At 43.5% G+C, this 18853-nt stretch overlaps 1 protein-coding gene across 4 annotated transcripts in view; it reads right to left on the bottom strand.

Moving 5' to 3' along the window:
• Positions 1-1677: 1677 nt before the first annotated feature.
• Positions 1678-18853, bottom strand: part of GAREM1 (GRB2 associated regulator of MAPK1 subtype 1) — a 204279-nt gene continuing 187103 nt past the window's right edge. For 3 of the 4 annotated variants that reach the window (XM_047828338.1, XM_047828342.1, XM_047828343.1), the window contains 2 exons: positions 8367-8533; positions 1678-6914 (listed from right to left, as the gene is read on the bottom strand). In XM_047828338.1, the coding sequence (XP_047684294.1) occupies positions 6017-6914; positions 8367-8533 (1065 nt within the window). In that variant the 3' untranslated portion in view covers positions 1678-6016. The remainder of the gene's footprint in view (positions 6915-8366; positions 8534-18853) is intronic. The other variant, XM_047828339.1, reaches the window with a different exon arrangement.

Consider the following 18853-nt stretch of genomic DNA (forward strand, 5'->3'; position numbering starts at 1 on the left):
TCTATCTCTGCTGAGTCATACTTTTTGATCAAAGAGCAGGAGATATGCTCAGAGCCTCCATTTTATGAGCAGGAGAGATTTCTCTTGATTTTCAGCTAGCACTGACTGGGTAGCATCGGTTGAAGATCTTAGAAGACAAAGAAGTTGGAGGACCAGGAAAAGAAACGCTATGCACTGAAAAAAAAATTAACTTTTTAAAAGTAATCTCTATGCCCAACATGGGGCTCCAACTCATGACTCTGAGATCAAGAGTTGTATGCTCTTGGGGCACCTATGTGGCTCAGTCTATTGAGTGTCCGAATTCAGCTCAGGTCAGGTCTCATGGTTCATGGGTTCGAGCCCCGCATCAGGCTCTGTGCTGACAGCTCAGAGCCTGGAGCCTGCTTTGGATTCTGTGTCTCCCTCTCTCTCTGCCCCTCTCCCACTCACGCTCTGTCTCTCTCAAAAATAAAAACCTTAAAAAAATAAATAAGAGTTGTAGGCTCTACCGACTGAGCCAGCCAGGTGCCCCCTAGGAAAAAATTAAATATTATTATTCGGCACCTGGGTGGCTCAGTTGGTTAAATGTCCAACTTCAGCGCAGGTCCTGATCTCTGGATAAATCCAGAAGTAAGTGTATGAGTTAACTAAGGAGCTGGAGGGTGATTCTTAAGGAAAAACTCATTTCAGTGAAACAAGAATTTACCCAGTGCTTAATCATTCTTTTCAGTGATTTGGCTCTTTCTAACCTCAGGATATTTGACTTTAACCCAACTTATATCTAAACTCAAATTTACTTTGCAATTTTCAGTTTGGAAAAGTCAATGTCCTAGCGTGTATCTGATTAAGCACTCTTAGGACCTTGAGCTAGATACTTGGATGCTTTAGCCAACCCATCGTGCAGGTTCAATTCTGTAAATTCTTCCAGAGCATATCCTGGAAATCCAGGGAAGTGGCCACCTGTGGGTTTAGTTACAAGTTCTATCCCTGTGAAACAGGATAGAAGGGTTGAAGGCTTAAGTAGAAGATGGTTTGGCAATGCTTTGTCTAGTGAAGGAAGACAGGAAGACGTTTCCGTGATTGTGAAGCTGGGGAGGTCTAGTCAGGGCGGGGGATGTGGGTTCCCATTGTCCTGCCAGCCCTTTGATTCTCCCCCAGAATCTCACAATAAAGTGGTCTGAAGCTACTGCATGCTATTTTGTGTAAAACAGAAACTCTCTTAAGCAACCTCCATTTGCCACTTGCCAACTTCTCTGTAAAACTCACTGGTGGGTGCCACAGTGAGCTGAATGCTCATGACTTTCTCTTGTACACCCATTTCTGCTCTTAATGCTGATTGTAATTATATAAATTAAACTGTGTAGAGAGGAATCTGTGTTGTTTCTTTTCCCCAAACACGAAGTGTTTTTTTGTTTTTTTTTGTTTTTGTAAACCTCACCAGTTCATTATATAAATGAATTGTCTTTTGTTCTAACTTCTGACCACACAGGTACTGGATTTTCTTTGAATGCCATCAGGTGACCTGGTTCCCAGCTTTTTCTTTGTACAATAGCCATTGCTTTCCGCCTCTTAGTACGGAATGGGCTTGCAGCATTAAGAATCCCTTCAGACGCGCGTTCTCATCTCCATGAGGATGGGGAACAGAGTTCTAGAAAACTATGCACTAGGTCCGACTCACTGAGGGACTGCAAGAAGAGCAACTTTTAAATTTTCTTTATTTATAGACATTTCAGAACCATTTAAATCAACCATGAATTTTTTTAGACATAACATACCATGTTTATCTTGAGGTACACATTGGGCCCGTTAGATAATGCTCTGGAAAGTAATACAACTGTTAACTGGTAGTTAACACCCTCGGTTTTCCAAGCAAAGAAGCTATAAAGGTGGTTACAAAATTCTTTGAAAAGAATATACCATTTCCATTTAAATCAAGGAAAACTCCCCCATTTTTAATTAATTGAGTTTAATTTTTAGGCTTAGTTTCAGCAATGTTTTAAATGGAACTTCGTATGAAAATGGGAGAAGAGATTGACAGCTAAGAAATGATCTGAGCCCCTACTATATGAGATTGTAAACAAAGGAAATTTGTAATCTGATCAGCTCATTACAAAATTCATAGCCTAAAAATTAGAGCAGCAAAATTACAGAAGATATTTGTACATAGTTTTAACTGAAATCACATTTACCCCTTGCTTCTGGTTTCCACCATGAGATCAATTTTAAAACACCCAGTTTCAAAGACTAAACGGCAATGGGACAAGAAGCGGCTGTGAGAATTCCACACAGTTTTACAGCCCCCTAGGGCAAAAATCCTCCTCGTCATTTGCACTTTGGGTGTTCTACACTTCCTGCCCTAGCAGCCAGTTGCCTTTGTATTACTAGAAAAAGAGTGGGAATTAACGTATCCAACAGCAGATTTAGCTTTTCTGGTGGATGACGCAGAAATTTCCTTTGAATGGTTCACGAGGTACTTTGGAGAACTGTTTTGTTTTCCAGTTTGTGATTAAAAATGTTAACTTCATACTCTTTAAGCATGACGCGTAGTGACTTGTTACACAGTGATTGGAAAATGGACCCTCTATCCATCCACAGCCACCCCCTGAACTTCTCAAGGAGTTGTAGGGATGATGTGCAGGTGGTTCTGGAATGTGAGCAGAGGGTGTTTATGTGTGTGTCTGAAAACAGTTGGAATGGATTGTCATAACAGTTTCCCGTAAGATTGTTTTATTTCTCCATGAGACAAGAATAAACACTGCAATTCAGTCGAATGGGCGGCTTGCTGCAACTTCATAAACTTGAATGGTATATGTGGGTTGAAAGAGTATAAATGTAAATTTCACAGTTCATAAAGTTGAGCAGCTCAACTTAAAAGAGAGAGAATGTGCTGGCGTTTACAAGATTCTGAGAAAGAATCGGTCTGGGAGGGTGTGAGTTCTCCCTTCCAGCATGAGTTAGGTCCATATTTTTACATTTTAGCTGCTTGATTTGGCTTATTGCTGATTTTCTTTTTTGATGGGGGCCATGAATGTAAACCCCAAACAGGGTCCTGTTTAGACAGGCACTTTCCCCTAAGCCCCATGGTTACTGCCCTGACGGCAGGGAACCTGCTAGAAGATGTACTCAATCTTGACTTGGTTGGTTAGAAAAGATTCTGCATCTGGGGATCTCTATGCATCGTTTTTTCACTGCAAAACCGCAGCTCTCAGAAGGGAAAGACCGGTTCCACCCTATTCCCACACTGCCTTTCTGGCCATGATTCTCTCTAGCAGTGCATGCCTCATCTAGTCAGGGTGCCGAGGTCCTCTACAGACAAGGGTTCAGCTCAGTAATGGCGGCTACCTTTATTTGTGCCTTTAGAGAGGCCAGAAGATATTACAGTTAAAAATGTTCCCAATCAGTAAAAGAGAGCACTAGCCAGTGGTAGTCCAAGATACTTTCTGCCTCCAACATATTCCAAGTTTTAATGGTCTCATGGTGTTTATTTTTTATCCCTTTAATGGAGACTGCCATTTCTTCCATCTGTGGATTCTTTCAAGACATAACACACTTAACTCTCCATACATCCAACTGCCCAGAAGATTTCATGTCTCTTTTTGTCACACATATGCAGTCTCAGCAACTGTGATTTTAAATATAAACATTAGGAGCTCCAAGAGGGCACAAGCCACGTCTTTTTTTTTTAGTATTGTCGAGTCACACAGCATGGTTCCTGGCAATAAGAGGTGTTCAACAAATCTGAATACATGACCCAAGGGCCACAGTGCCTGTCTCCAAGCAGTCTCTACATTGCCACCAATATAAACTCGATATAAATATGCCAAGACAGAACGCAGAAACTACTTGTGTCAGGTTCTTGCAAAAGAGAAAACAAAAAGAGAAACATAAAAGGGGTCATTTGTGTATGTGGGGCAACCTTCATAGTAAACCCAAAGCCAGTCGGTTCCTCCTGCCTGAATTTGAGAATTGTGTCCAGGGGTCAGGCGTTTAAAAGCGGATTCCGTGAGGATTTGTTAAAGAAAAAAAATGCAGCTTTTCAACTGCATCCTGTCTGTTTTTATTTTCAAGGAAGTTTCTGAGAGGTTAATGTTGCTACGGAAGTGGTGGCTTATACAGAAGGATGTTTTCTAACCGGCAAAGTCACTGAGGGTCTCTTGTCATGTGAGTGCGGTACCAGAAACTCCTTTGTAATAAATATTTCAGTTACTCCTGGAGGGGTGCTCCAGTATGACGAATTTTACAAGATACTCTCCTTATGGGGTCATTCTACCCAGAGTATTTACATTTTGGGAGAAATGTTAAGGGGGAAAAAATGCCCCTTAAAAAAAAAAAAAAGAGAAGATTTATGATGGCAAATGAGAAGACGCATCAATTCACCTCAATTCTATACCACGAGATGGATTAAGCATCTTTAACGTCAAGAAATAAAGCCATCTTGCATGTTGCCTTATTGTGGGTCTTGTCTTTACATTTGTTTACTTATTTTGGTCAGTGGGATGAATAGATAACAAGAAGCCAACCCTGAAGTCATGTTGGCACCTGGTTGGCTGACCTCAGTCACAGATGTCTGCACATCCAGAATCAGATGTGGGGGGAGACAGGGCTATGGCTGACGGCTTGCTCGGAGAACTCTAGCTTTCCTAAGATATACATTCCTTCAAAAAGTCAAGAATGATGACGAGGACATTATAGTTTGGAATATCTAATCACATTTGGCAAAACCTGTCGGAATCATGTCCTGGAATTCTCAATAATAAAAGTATGGTAATAATACATTTTCTTTGGAAGAGAGGAAAGAAGAGGCTTACGAACTAAACAAGTACTTACTGATACTTTAAAAAATTACTCAACATATCTAGCACGCACAATAACAGAAGATCGTATGTCTGATTTCTGAGCTCTGGTGAAGCACAAAGCACGTTGAGAACACCTAACACGCTCTGAGAAATGCTTTTCAGACCTCTCGCTGTTGGACACCAGGAATATAAGACCCTCAAACAGGAGACAAATAATCCTTTGACAAGACACTGTCGTTTTCCCAGACACCAGCATGTGAGTATTATATGCAAACTACCCCACATGGGCTTACAATCAAATGTAATTCTTCCATACAGACACTCTACTGATTTTCTCTAAGCTTTCAGTGATGAAGACCAGTAAGACTGAGCGTCAAGGAAAGGGTTCTGAGAATCTTTGGAATCATTCTGCCCACTCTTCCTAAGCGGCAACCTAATTAATGGCCCCAAACCTCAATCGATATTTGAAAGTGAACAGATGTTATCTAAAACATCAGACTAATAATGATGTTTAAAACGTGTTTGCATTGTGTATACATCTATACACATATATGTATACGTTCTGCTCTTTTCTTCCACTGCTCGAGAAAATTAGCAGCAGTTACAGATAAATCATTGTGGTCATAATTTGTATTATTTCTAAGGACGTCATACACCTTCTATCAACACATGACTTTTGGAAAATGCCTTTTGATGAAAAGATCCCCACCGAGCATATAACAAACAGTAAAGTGTCATTTCATATCACTAACATTTTCAGGCACAAGAGTAAAACAATTAGCACTGAGCAATCCAAACGACAGAGCACAGAATAGTTAATTGTCTAAAGTCGATTTTCCCAAAGGAGAGAACTGTTGTTCAAAAGTGTTGTTTGTTTTTGTTTATGTTTTTTGATTCTTATTTTTTTTTCAGCTTTGGCTATTTTGTAATAAATACCATACCTTCTCGCATAAACCTACTTGGGTAAGAATTCTCTCTCTGAACATGCCTTTTGTCTTTTAGCAGCTGTTGAGTGTTGAGTGATGTACAAGGCACACCTCTAAGTGTTCTGTACAGCATTTTTATTGATGTACAAAATAGCCTGTTCACCATTCAAAAACGTAATCTGCATAGTAGGAGTGTCTCTTATCCCTATTTACAGAGAAGGTTTTTAGTGCAAAAAACATGGAATTGTGTCCCAGCGCACCCCCTCTGGCACACACGTACATCAGTTTCGTCCAATGCTAGCTGGGGTTGTTTGGCTATATTTTGGGCCTCCAGCCATTAATGAATTGCATTATTTTCTTCACCTGCAGTTTGCTCAATTTGAAATCCTCCGAGAGGATTTCTTCCGTTAGCTGAACGAGCAAATTCCCGTCGATCTTTTCGCTAACAAAGAACGATATGACATCTTCAGACAAACCGATAAACCGTAACGACTTGGACACTTCCTCTATAGAGAGTCCCGACAGGTCAGCGGGTGGCTGCCACGGGGAGCCATCGCCACAGGACCTGGGGGCCAGCTGGAGGTGAAGCGGAGACGAGAAAGGGTAGGAGACGGAGAAGATGTCCTGCATGCCCTTTTTAACAAAGTACTGGTCCTCGGAGAGGTCCGGTGACCCGGACTTGGGGTCTTCCTCAGCACCATCAATTTTCAGAGGCAAAGGAGAAGTGTCCGAGGCGGCTTTCTCTTCCACCGGTTTTGGGGCCCTGGGGGGTAAGGCAGGGCACGAGATACTCTGCTTGCTTGTGTCCGCGGCCAGCGTTTTCGCATCTGTGCTCTCCACAGAGTAGCTGGCTGACTTGGGACAGGCAGAGACGCCGCCACTGAATTCTGAAGTGACCGAGCCGGGGGGGCTGGCCGAGAGCTCATGGCTGTCAAAATCAAAGGGTGCTGGGCAGTTTCTCTTTGGTGTGCCTGGCGTCTTCTGTCTGGGGTAACTGTAACTCCTGCTTGGCCCCGGCAGGAAGTCCCCCCTGCTCTGGCTCTCCGACCCTCCCGAATAGTGGTTGGGCCACGAGAGCCTGGAGGAGAGGGTTTCAGCAGAAGGACTGCCCGTCGGGGACTTGGGGTCCACGGAATCGGCTTTCGCTCGGTTACAGGGATAGCAGGACACGGGAGCACTCTCAGAAGGACCGGTGTCACTTTTAGGAACGCTGCTTAAAAGCAAACACAGAAAGGGCGGTGAGTAACCTAAAAGCCAACTACCAAGCCCATCTTTATGCCACAGATGTCACTTCTGAGTAGAAAAACAGAGGTAGGAAGAAAAATCTAGGATTTCTTATGGTGAATTCGATGAAGTACCTGCTAACTCCACTGGGTTAAAAAAAATCTTTACGTTACTAAGATGCATTGGTAATTACGGAAATGAATTATAATGATTTAACGTGCTCTAGTGGAGATGGAAAAATATATATGCTTTTTAAACTAACAAGAAAATCATTGTTAGGGGGTGCCTGGATCTTTATGAGGAGACACATTCTTGGGCCAGGTTTAGGCTTATCACCAACAGGCAGTGTCACTCATTACTAATGTCTGTAGTGGGGAAGGGTGGGATGGGGGCAGAAAATGGGTGCCTCATGCCTGTCATCCTTGTGCTATGGGACAACACTACATCACTACCACCTGTGTCTCTATTCCCATCCAAAAGTCTGAGGTAAGAAGAAATGCTTCAAACACAATGCTTGCCTTGGTTTCTATATAACTGACTAAAACTAGCGTAAGGATTTAAATGTTCAGAGAATTAAAAATACCTGCAAAAGAGAGCTATTTTTAAGTGTGAAGACCATTATGTGGAGTCGTGCGTTCAGCTCTGGGGCCCGATTTTAAGTGTCAGTGAAGCCAGAGTGTGTTCAGAGGTGGGTGACCAGGCTGACGAGGGACCAGGCAGCGATGTCAGGGGAAATAGCTGGCGGAACTGAGGCAGCCTCTTTTGGAGAAGAGAAGACTTACATCTGACTTCAAATTATTCACAGGCTGACAAAGAGAAGCAGGGAGGATCTATTTTTGTGTTTCTAGACATAAGAAACAGTTGAAAGTTACGTGGAGACAGATGTCAACTGGATATAATGAAAGATTATGGAAAAACTTATTGGCATTTGCCAACAATGGAATGAGTTGTCCTGCAGAAGAAGGAGCTCCCAGCACCAGAAGGGTCCAGAGAGAAGTCAATGGCTACCAGACCGTGATGGCCAAGAAGGGAAAGGCAGAGTAGAGAGGGCCAATAGGACCCTTTCAAGTCTAGGTCCCGGTAGAAGGTGCTGTCTGTCTCCTTGTGCAGAAGTCGGAGCAGAAAGAACGAGATGCCGCTTTGTGAGAACTGGCAGTCCTCCACAGCTTGCGTCTAAGAGAATCCAGTTGGCCTTTATGCTCCATTTCTCACATAGGCTGCGGTTTCTTTTCTTTCTAGGACCCTGGCTCCTCCTTCCATCCTAACTTGAAACCAACAGGGGCCCCATCATGCTCTTCCAGTGAAATTCTTTGGTTTTTAAGGAACATTTCCTCTCCCACCTCCTGCCTAGGTTACGGCCACCCGGAAACCGTTCTCAGGACCCGGTGAGCTGGCTGACAATAAGACACATGCGGAGGTGAGCCCTGGCATGGAGACTTACATGTCGTGCAGCCCTGAAGAATAGTAGGACAAGGTGGGGCTGGGAGAGCGAGTCTGCTGCCGCGCTGGCTTGGCTGCACGAGGAGGGACGGAGGGGCTTGTGGACAAAGGCTTTGCGCTTCGGGGTGGAACAGGAGGGGCGTTCAGGAGCCGGCACTCTTCCCTGACCTGGCGCAGAAAAGAACACTCTGGGTTAGCAACAGACTGACAATGCCACTGGTTGGGGGTCGGGGTGGGGGGGGTCGGTTTGCGATTCTGCAGGGTCACGTGGCTACTCTTAAACAAAAACAGCAGGGGTGTAAGGGAGGGAGAGAGAAGACTGCAGCAAACAAGGAGGATGATAAACACAGATGCTGCCGGAGATAAAATCCACGCCTGTCGCATACTCGCTGGGACAGACTAATTTTCAAAAGAGACTGCTTGACAACTGCCTGGTGCTGCTGAGATTCAGCAAGTAATGTGAACTACAGCGAGTGCAAGAGACAGTGACATGTGAGATGTATACAACAGAAGCATTGAGAAAATAAGGACATGGGGGGCCTGGGTGTCTCAGTCGGTTAAGCGTCCAGCCTCAGCTCAGGTCATGATCTCGCGGTTCACGAGTTTGAGCCCTGCATCCGGCTCTCTGCTGTCAGCACACAGCCTGGAGTCTGCTTCAGATCCTCTCCCTCTCTCTCTCTCTCTGTCCCTCCTCCACTTGCTCTCATCTCTCTCAAAATAAATAAGCTTAAAAAAAAAAAAAAAGGAAACAAGCATATAAGGCAACCCTGATCTTAACAAAGGATCAAACTCCTCCACTGAGTTGTGTTTATTCCCTGTTCCCACTGAATTCAATTTGACCCAACCTTCGGGACTGGTGGCTCTTCTCCAGTGTTGAAGCTGCTTCTGAAGTTATGCCCAGGGCTTCTCACTCGGAAGTGTGCACGTGAATCACCCGGGGATCCTGTCGGCATGCAGACTCTGATTCAGCAGACCGGGGGTGGGGCCTGAGAGCTGCACTTCTCACAAGCTCCAGTGACACGGTCACCACACTTAACGGGACAGGGCTGCAGATGGAGTAACGAGGCAGACTTCCAAATCCAAAACATAGCACTCTTTGGAAGAGCCGCCCCTAACTTCCTTCATGTTTACCGTGGAGAGGATTAGGGGACCTGGGATTCCCACGGCTTGTGTAAGTCTGCCTGCCATCACCCCCGTTTCTTCTCCATTCACAGAGGCATTCAAGAAATAGGATTCTTTTTAAGGACGTGGACTTTTAACGCACTTCTCTGTGTCAGGCAGCAGGGGGCAGTTTATACCCGGTTCTGCTAGTCAACCCTAAGCTACACAGGTAGAAATGGAGCCAATTCCGACTTCGTCAAAAATGTCCTTGCTTGCTTTTAGGCCTTGTTCCTACCAATTTTTTTTTTTTCACCTTTGCCTTCAATTTCTTTCTGTCCCAGCAGCTCTGGGCTAATAAAGACAATGAAACAGCAAGCTCCCATTAGCTTTGGTATTGGGTTTGCTTAAGACCAAATAAAATGGGTTCACCTTACACTGCATCCCTACCGCCTACACTGTGCGCTGGGCCCCTAACTGGCTTCCCAGAGCCGATCCACTTGCCAGAAAAAAACAGATGTTAGGAAAAATCATGTGACCACAGGTGACCAGGCAAACCTCAATTCTAAAATCAGTGGAAGCAATTTAAGAAGTCTTATCCATTGCATTTTTCCCTAGGGCTGAGGACCATTGGGCCCACCCAGAGGACCCACAGCCTTGGTTACCCGGACCCCCTGGTGATAGTCTTTCATTTGGAAATGTTCTTTAGGCTAAACAAAAATATTCAGAGCAGCAGATTTTCTTCTCCACTAGCTGTAGGCTTTCCCCTTTTGAGCTTTTAAAAAGCAGGTGGTGGAAGACTACAGAAGGAAAATCTGGGAGCACATGGGTTTGGATGAGGGAGAGAGAGGATCGCTCAGCCAGCCCAGGAGGACTCGTGCACCACTTAGAGGGCTGAGTTTTCCTGAGCCGAGAACCAACTAGGACACTGAAAAGCTCTGGAGGAGTCACCCCACTGGCTGGCTTTCAGGAGTATATACTGGTTACAAAATAAGTAATCAAGATATTGCATCAGCTTCCCTCCTGTGAGTGATTTGTACCTTAGCCAACTATGCTTCTTTTCTTTCTTAGGGAATGTCTATAGAATTTAGGATGAATGAGAGTTACTTTATTATACACGTGCCTGATTCTGTTTATACTTATGGTAACAGGAATCATGGAAAATATAAGAAGATGGGGAGCCTGTCGGTTAAGTTTGTAAGTTTAAAAAAAAATTTTAATGTTTATTTTTGAGAGAGAGACACACAGAGTGTGAGCAGAAGGGCAGAGAGCGAGGGACACAGAATCTGAAGCAGGCTTCAGGCTCAGCTGTCAGCACAGAGCCCGACGCAGGGCTCGAACTCAGCAACGCTAAGATCATGATCTGAGCCGAAGTCCGACACTTAACCGACTGAGTCACCGAGGAGCTCCTAACGTTTTAATGTTTAAAATAAACAGTCCCCTTTCAACACTGGGGTAGAGAAGAGCACAGGGCAAACACGGTTAATGCTGAGTTTGATTTAGAAATTTCTAAGTTCTGGAAGTAGTCATTAAATGTGACGTTTCATTAGGGCTCACTTACCTAGATGTCAATTATGATATGCTGAGATGTCAATGACTTAACATAACTGACTGACGTAGGTCTCAGAACACAGAAACACAGCCACTTGTACTTGAATTTGACTTACTGGAAGTCCCCTCTTCCTGTTCTTATAACTAACCCCAGGAACTCGAGGTCATTTAGAGCTGGTTCTGGCCCCTACTTCTATAGCTGGGCAGTACCGAACAGCTTTCCAGTAGGCTTCCTGCAGGACAGGAGTGGGCAGGAAGTGTCAAGAAAAGCATTGGTAGGTCATGGGGCCCAGAGGGGGCGGTGAGCTATGGTTAACTGGAGTGTTTATAGCTAAACTCCAAACTGCATCTGAGATACAGAAAGGGTTAGAGGTGGCCACATGAGTTAAGTGCGTACGTGTGAGTGTGTGTGTGGTTCTTGTTCTTAGGAGATGGGGTGTAGTCAGTGAAGAGAAGTCCAGAGGAAGGTCTTCCTCCATTGTCATGGGAGGGCTGTTTGGATGTAATCATGAGTTCAATGGGAAAGAACTAGGCTGACAGGAAACCCATCTTGGAGAAAAGGTAGTTGAAAACAAAAACCAAAAAAAATGATCTTAAAAGGACCTGGTCCATGACAAGAACTTAAGTATAATTTTGTAGAGGCAAAAAGGAATGGGTTGTGCTCCCCCAAGCATTAGGACCACCTGGGGCTGAGCATAGCTGACTGCCTGCTCTCTACCTCTTACTTTCAATTTGTTACTTTCTTTTCTTTTTTTTAAAGATTTTATTTATTTTTATTAAAAAAATTTAATGTTTATTTATTTTTGACAGAGAGAGAGAGAGAGACAGAGCATGAGCGGGGGAGGGGCAGAGAGAGAGGGAGACACAGAATCTGAAACAGGCTTCAGGCTCTGAGCTGTCAGCACAGAGCCCGACGCGGGGCTCGAACTCACGGACCGTGAGATCATGACCTGAGCCGAAGTTGGACGCTCAACTGACTGAGCCACCCAGGCACCCCTAAGATTTTATTTTTTAAAGTAATCTCTACACCTAACGTGGGGCTCGAACTCACAACTCCGAGACCATGAGCTGCATGTTCTACTGACTGAGCGAGCCAGGCGCCCCTCAACTTGTTACTTTCAATGCGCTGCTGTAGACGCTCAAATGAAGTCACATGCAGTTTATGGGAAAAACTATATGCTTTGGTGAAATATATACATTTTGGGATCCAGAAGGTATAAATAATGAGGGTTTATTGTGCCCTCTTACTTCCTACCTCCTACACCCTTGTAACAGGAATCGTTCTCCTTTTCTTTGCTTCTTGATTGGATTCAACATACATATCCAAGAGGAGTGTAGTTATATTTGAAATGAATTTTATGAATTTCATCTGACAATGAAGGGCAATTTACAAGACTCGATGGCCATTCACCCTATTTGCAGTTTCCCCTCATATTCAATTTCACTTCTAAGTGCCACATTTTTAGCAGATTCCCTCTAAAAGTCTCAGCATGTGGCTTTCATCACGTTTCTTGCCATCTCCAGAGGCACCCTCTGATTGCTGGATAAAGTCCAGCCTCCCCTGCTTCCCACTGAAGCTCTCTGCACTCCTTCTCGCTATTGCTTGTAGCCAGAAGAAATGATTCCACCTCATTCCATCTTTCCAGTTACTTCTCCCACCACTGCTCTACACAAACACACAGGTCCAGTCAAAGCGGCAGGTTCAGTGTCTCCTCAACACACCTTATGCTTGTCTGCTCCTTCCTCTGCTTTGGTTCTTACTACCTGTCTCTTCCGAAATGCCATTTCCTAAGGCTCAGTGCCGACCACTGCAGGCTCAGTTTGGGACCCCTGCATGTGGCCACCAGGACTTGTTGCTGCTCCTGAACTCAGCTCACGCTGTTTATATTTACTTACTTTCCAGGTATATGTAATTAGCCTGAACGTGCAAATGGTAAGGACCATCATCACTGTTAATAGTGCCCTGTGGATGACAGTTAAAAAATATATATATATATTGTCACCTCTGGTGCAAATATGTCCCACAGAATTTAATAGAGGTAAAGGTTAATAGAGGTCACCAAAAATACAAAAAAAAGGTACTTTTATTTTAAAATATATACTATGAGAATGCTTTTTATAGTCTTATGTGGAGATTGTTATTTTTTAAAAAAATTTTAACGTTTATTTTAGAGACGGGTGTCAGAGAGAGGGGGACAGAGGATCCGAAGTGCGGTCTGTGCTGACAGCAGAGAGCCTGACGAGGGGCCTGAACTCAAAAACTGTGAGATCATGACCCGAGCCAAAGTCGGATGCTTAACTGACTGAGCCCCCCAGGCAGCCCTGGAGATTGTTATTGGTAAGTCGGGGCTGTATGTTAAGTTTTTGGTGTCCTCATAGAAGTGGTGATCTAGAGAAAAAAAAGGCACCAGCAGACCTGGCACATAAGACCACCGTTGACTCCACCAATACACTTGACGTAGTTAAGAGTGTGAAAATGACAATGGTGGTATTTCTAAGTTGGGGCATGCCAGCCCCCCAGAATAGTTACTACTCTCAGTGAGCATATAACAGAATACACCATGCTTGGTGGACCAGACTCCTCCTCTTCCTCTCCAACGCAGCATTTAGGACTGAACTTCAACTGGCCCCAGCACAGGGAGGATGAGGTTACCTGGATTATCAGGAATAAACCTCCAACACTGGTCCTAAGTGAGGGGGCAGGTGTTCTGTCTGTCACAGATTATGTATGACCTTGGCTATGGGTAGTTTGGGTGTGTGCAGAGAAGCTCGCCTACTGGTTATGGAAGTGTTGACGAACACAACATGGGTTCAGGTGGCAGCAGGGAGAGCAGACTCCCCGCTGTCCTCTGAGCCTCGCTTCGTGACTTCTCTGATCTAAAGCTTTTCTCTCCAGCAGTTATACCTCCTACCATTCTCTCATCTTTGCTCCTTCACAGGAGGGGCTTCCCTTTCCTAAAATGTTCAGTGATTAAATTCTTATCAAATGTCAGATACCACTACTCAGGATTAGGACAACTCTCCTTAGTATTCATGCCCAGGCTAACCCAGGGCTAAATACCGAAATTTTATGTAATTTATTAAAAGGTGGAAATGGTGAGCTCTGCTCTTTCTAGAACATTCTCTAGTCACTTTTCTTTAGTCTACAAGGAATATTCATGTGACTGCCATCTAACACACTGACATAATTTAACAGTCAGGGTTTGAAGTAAGCTGTAAAAAGTGTCTGGGGACTAAGAGCTGAGAGCAGAGCCACTGTCCCTAAAAGTGGCCATCACTTTCCCTTCTCCTACACACTACAGTAATTCCATTTTGCTATTGACTTGTTCAAATGTATGTTGAGTGCCTATCACATGCTCACTGAGCTAGTGGGTATACAAAAATGAGTAGGTCATGGAATTAGTTGGGAAGAAGGGAGACAAACACATAATCAAGATATAAATTGGCCCTCTTATAACAGAAGTAAGAGCAAAGGTCAGCAAGCGCACCATTGATTTATTCAAGGTGACAAGAGAACAAATGCATAGGCAATTATCCTGAGAAAGTCTTCAGGAAGAAGGAATTACAAGTGCACAAAAGGTACAGAGGCAGGAAAAAACCACCACAGTGATGCTCTGGTCTGGGGGCTTCCCCGACTAGACAAGTACTGGTGACATTTATCAGACAGAAACTTAGAAGGAAGAACAGAGTTTGGGAGAAAGAAGGGACCCAGTTATGAAAATACGGAGTTTGAGTTTGATGTTCTAACAGATAGAATCTGAGTGATGGTGGCATTGGGATCTCAGTGAGACGTGAAGAAGGCTGAACCCCTAAGGAATGGGCAGAAGATGAGACAAAGCAGGAGAAACACAAGTGACTACCTCTTACCACTCACAGAACAGAGCTCTACCCGAACAGTGTCCAAGAAGTGAAGGGAGGGGAGACAGCAAGAGCGTGTCAGTGTGAAGATAGTAGGGTGTCGGGAAGTCAGGGAAGGTCTGGAAGATATGCGAAAGCAGGTCACTGGGGATCTTAGCAAAGGAAGCCTGAAAAAAAAAAAAAAGCCTTGGAAACCAGATTTCCAGTGAGGGGAAATGAGGGTGGACCTGGGAGGGCAGACCATTCTTTTTAAGAATACTGACTAGAAATGAATGAGGGAGGCAGCTATTAGAAAGGGATGGTGTATTGAAGATGGCATGGCTTTTTCTTCCCCCTGAATTGGAAGAAACTTTAAAAAAGATGCCCACTATGTACACGCACATAATGTAACCTGGCGGCTGAGTGCTCACGGACTCCTGGGACCCATTTAAGAAGATGTGGAGAACACACATTTTTTTCATTGCTTTCTGCCTTGGCCATTCCACCACTGGCCACTGTAAAGCTAGGAAAGAAATGAACGGTAACTTACTGTAAAACAGCTAAAGCAAAGATAGAGCACACTCAGTAGAATGAATGCTTCGGAAAGCTTTGCGTTTCTAAGTGAAGTTGGTCAACAAAGTCAAAACCCCATCTCAATCATTGGTTGAAAAAGAAATAATGTATCACAGAATGGGACTGTTTTATTTTCAGAATGCTGTCCGTGAAGTTTAACTTGCTTTCCTGACGCTGGGAACAGCATTTAACCTTCCTTTCCCCTCGCTACTCCCTTTAGCTCTGTCTGGCTGGGAGGGAACTGAGCACAGTGTAAATGACCAATAATTTGTGAAAAATGGACAAGGAAGTCTTCTTCCTAAATAGTCACATGTTAAAAGTCATGCATGAGAATTTGTTCAAAGTGCAAAGCTCATTACTACACGGTTAGAAAACAAGGTTACAAGTGTTTGTTTAGAGGACAAAATTCAAATGTTACATACAATTGGGAGCACTTTATATACATTACCTATGACCTGATTTCTTTCTCCTGAGACATTATCTTCCTTTGACACTTCCTAGGGATTAAAGAATACAAGAAACCAAATACACACCAAGTGTTTATGAAACAGCATAGTGTAGGGGTGGGGGATTGTGGTATGGTATTTCTTGGACAGTCTTCATTTCTTGGAACTCTCTACTTGTCTTCTATGGAAGAACTGACACTTTTTACACCCTTTCACTAACTGGACCAAAGAGATCGCTTAAGAAAAGTAAATGGAACACTTATTATGACATCTTTCGCATAGCCGTCTTTTTGGGGGGAAAAATCAATTTTATAGCCACATACTCAGCTTTTAAATACAACAGCAGTGGATCTGGAGTTGAGGTCATACACTCCCCTTGTCTGTAGTTTAAAATGTACCATCATATGCCTGTGTGTAAAAATCTTTGGTCTCAAAGAGCATGTTGCTTAGAATCATGGACAGTCACCAAAGAGACACTGGCACACTTAGGTGGGTAAAGATCGTTTTACCTCTTTGTTGACAATGATTCAGAAAATACATAGATACTATATGCAAGCTTGATCTAAAACTGGACTCACCTGTACTATGAGTTTTCTTCTCTAAGAAGCCGACTTCAGGATAATGTCAGCAATGGAAAGAAAGGAGTTTTGTAACCACGCTTCCTTGAACTTTGCAACTTTGCCTTCACTGCATGCCCTCTGCCCTGTATTTTACATTGCTTCCCACACTCCCTCTCCCAGATAACAAAATCATTACAGCCTTAAGAAATCTTATTTATAAAGAGGCTTTTATACAGAGTTCATAACCCTGTCACATACCCATCAGGATATTTTCAGCTAAACAGAAATTAAAGTTTATAGTGACAAAATAGCAATAAATGAACCTCTATGTGATTAATTACGCGAGGGCAGATGTGATTTACAGTCGAAATCCTGATTCTTAGATGCATATTTCCCCCCCCCCCCCCACCCCGGTTTTATACACTGATGATAAGGACCTAACACAGACCTGGGTTTGAAATGACCTCCAATCTCCAAGCCTCGGGCGAGGGAGGCAAGGCGGAGGCTGTTCACTGGGAGGCAAGAAGGGCAAGTGGTTCTGAAAAGAATACTTGTTTAAATTCTAGGGTGTTTCTATGGACTCAGGAGAAGGAATACGCCATTGGGGCAGAGAATAAAGCCCTTTTCTGAGCAAGGAGTATAATACATGATAGACATATTTAAATAGTATATAACCTTCACATTAATGTGATTTTGTGCAAATGGTACCCAAGAGTGCAGATTTGAAACAAGAGCTATCCCACAGAATATTATAATTACTTTATTAACATTCTAATCGTTGAGACTTTCAATGGACACAGGAGAAAAACATTTCTTGGCTTAGAAGCTTTCATTTAAAAACAAATAACCTACATGAAACCAGAGGCAATTAGTTTCAAAATTACCAAAACACAGTAATAATTTAGTCCTTATTTCAATTAACAAATGGGAACGTAGGTATGGCTTGCTTACAGGGTACTCCTCAAAAGTCGTAATTAAAATTAATTAAATGTCAAATGCCTTAGGAGACCTCATTAATTAGTGGAATCCTGAGTGAATCTTTTTGTAGTGCAATTACTTTGAAAAATAAATAGTCACTTCCAGAGTAATCTTTTTAGTACCTAAGCCTGAATATTGTGTCAGATTTATTTAAGAAAATCTGTCTTTTAATGCCTTTTCTAAGGTTAACATTTGATACAGGAAAAAATTCCAAAGACAAAATAAAATAAAAATTCAGAGTAAAATCCATTGTCATAGCCACTTTTCTGAGTTTATAAATGAACATCTTTTTATAGCTTTTTCCTAACTTTGGTAGTTATGTAAGGTATTCTTGAGAGAGAGAGAGAGAGAGAGGGAGCGGGGAGGGGCAGAGCAAGAGGGAGACGCAGAATCCGAAGCAGACTCCAGGCTCTGAGCTGTCAGCTACAGAGCGAGACAGGGCTCGAACTCACAAACTGTGAGACCATAACCTGAGTCGAATTGGACGCCTGACTGACTGAGCCACCCAGGAGCCCCTTTGTTTTTAAACCCAGTACGTTTTTTGTAATATCTCAGAGACCCAGCAAAATGAAACTATCACATGTGCTTTTGGAATGTGGGGACAATGGCGCCCGCTTGGATACTGAGCTGGCTGTGGAGGTTGATGCGCCTGTTTCCGTCAGCCTCCTTGACCCTTTAGAGGGTTTACCATACCCTCATTAAGGAAGGACTGAGGGGAAAAGCCTCCACAAAATCATTTTCTATCTGACCCTAAACTGGAGTCTATCCCATATGAAGTTATGGCTATTATTTATTAAATGCTTACCAAGTGCTCGGGCAAAGTGCCAAGCACTTTGTGTGGTATGATAATGCAATGAAGAGGCTGTTATTCTCCCCACAGGAACTGACTCAGGGAGGTTAAGTATTTTGCCAAAGGTACGAAGCTACTATGTGGTAGAGTGAGGAGGATTCCAATCCATGGCTCTTAACGTGCCTCTAATTATCTATCACATAGTGTGGCAGGTCACTTCCCTGCTTCTAGTTAAATTCCACCGAGACAGGGAAATGAAGTCTCTGGGGATGCTTGGCATTTCTTCCCATGTACCTACCAATTGTTTAGCCAGTCTGAGGCAGATTCACATACCCCAACTCACTTCTGTACAGCTCAGTCTGTTTTTTTTCCAGCACCTACTGGACTAGGTCCGATCAAATGTGGCATTAAACTCACCCTGTAAGTCTTATTTTTCCCCAAACACCAACAACACAGCGTGCTCTATCACAGGAACTTTATTTATGATGGACTTTAAGCCTTATGCAATGAATATATGCTACCAATCCATCTTATAACAAATCCTTGTGCTTAGTTTCTCAGGGGCTTTGGGGAATCATGCTCTCACTATGGTTATCGCATTCTTCATCAATATGGCAGTAATACTTGGTTTAAGCCAGTGGCTCACAACCTAAAG

Source organism: Prionailurus viverrinus, chromosome D3 (assembly GCF_022837055.1).
Source record: "Prionailurus viverrinus isolate Anna chromosome D3, UM_Priviv_1.0, whole genome shotgun sequence".
NCBI classification, from domain to species: Eukaryota; Metazoa; Chordata; class Mammalia; order Carnivora; family Felidae; genus Prionailurus; species Prionailurus viverrinus.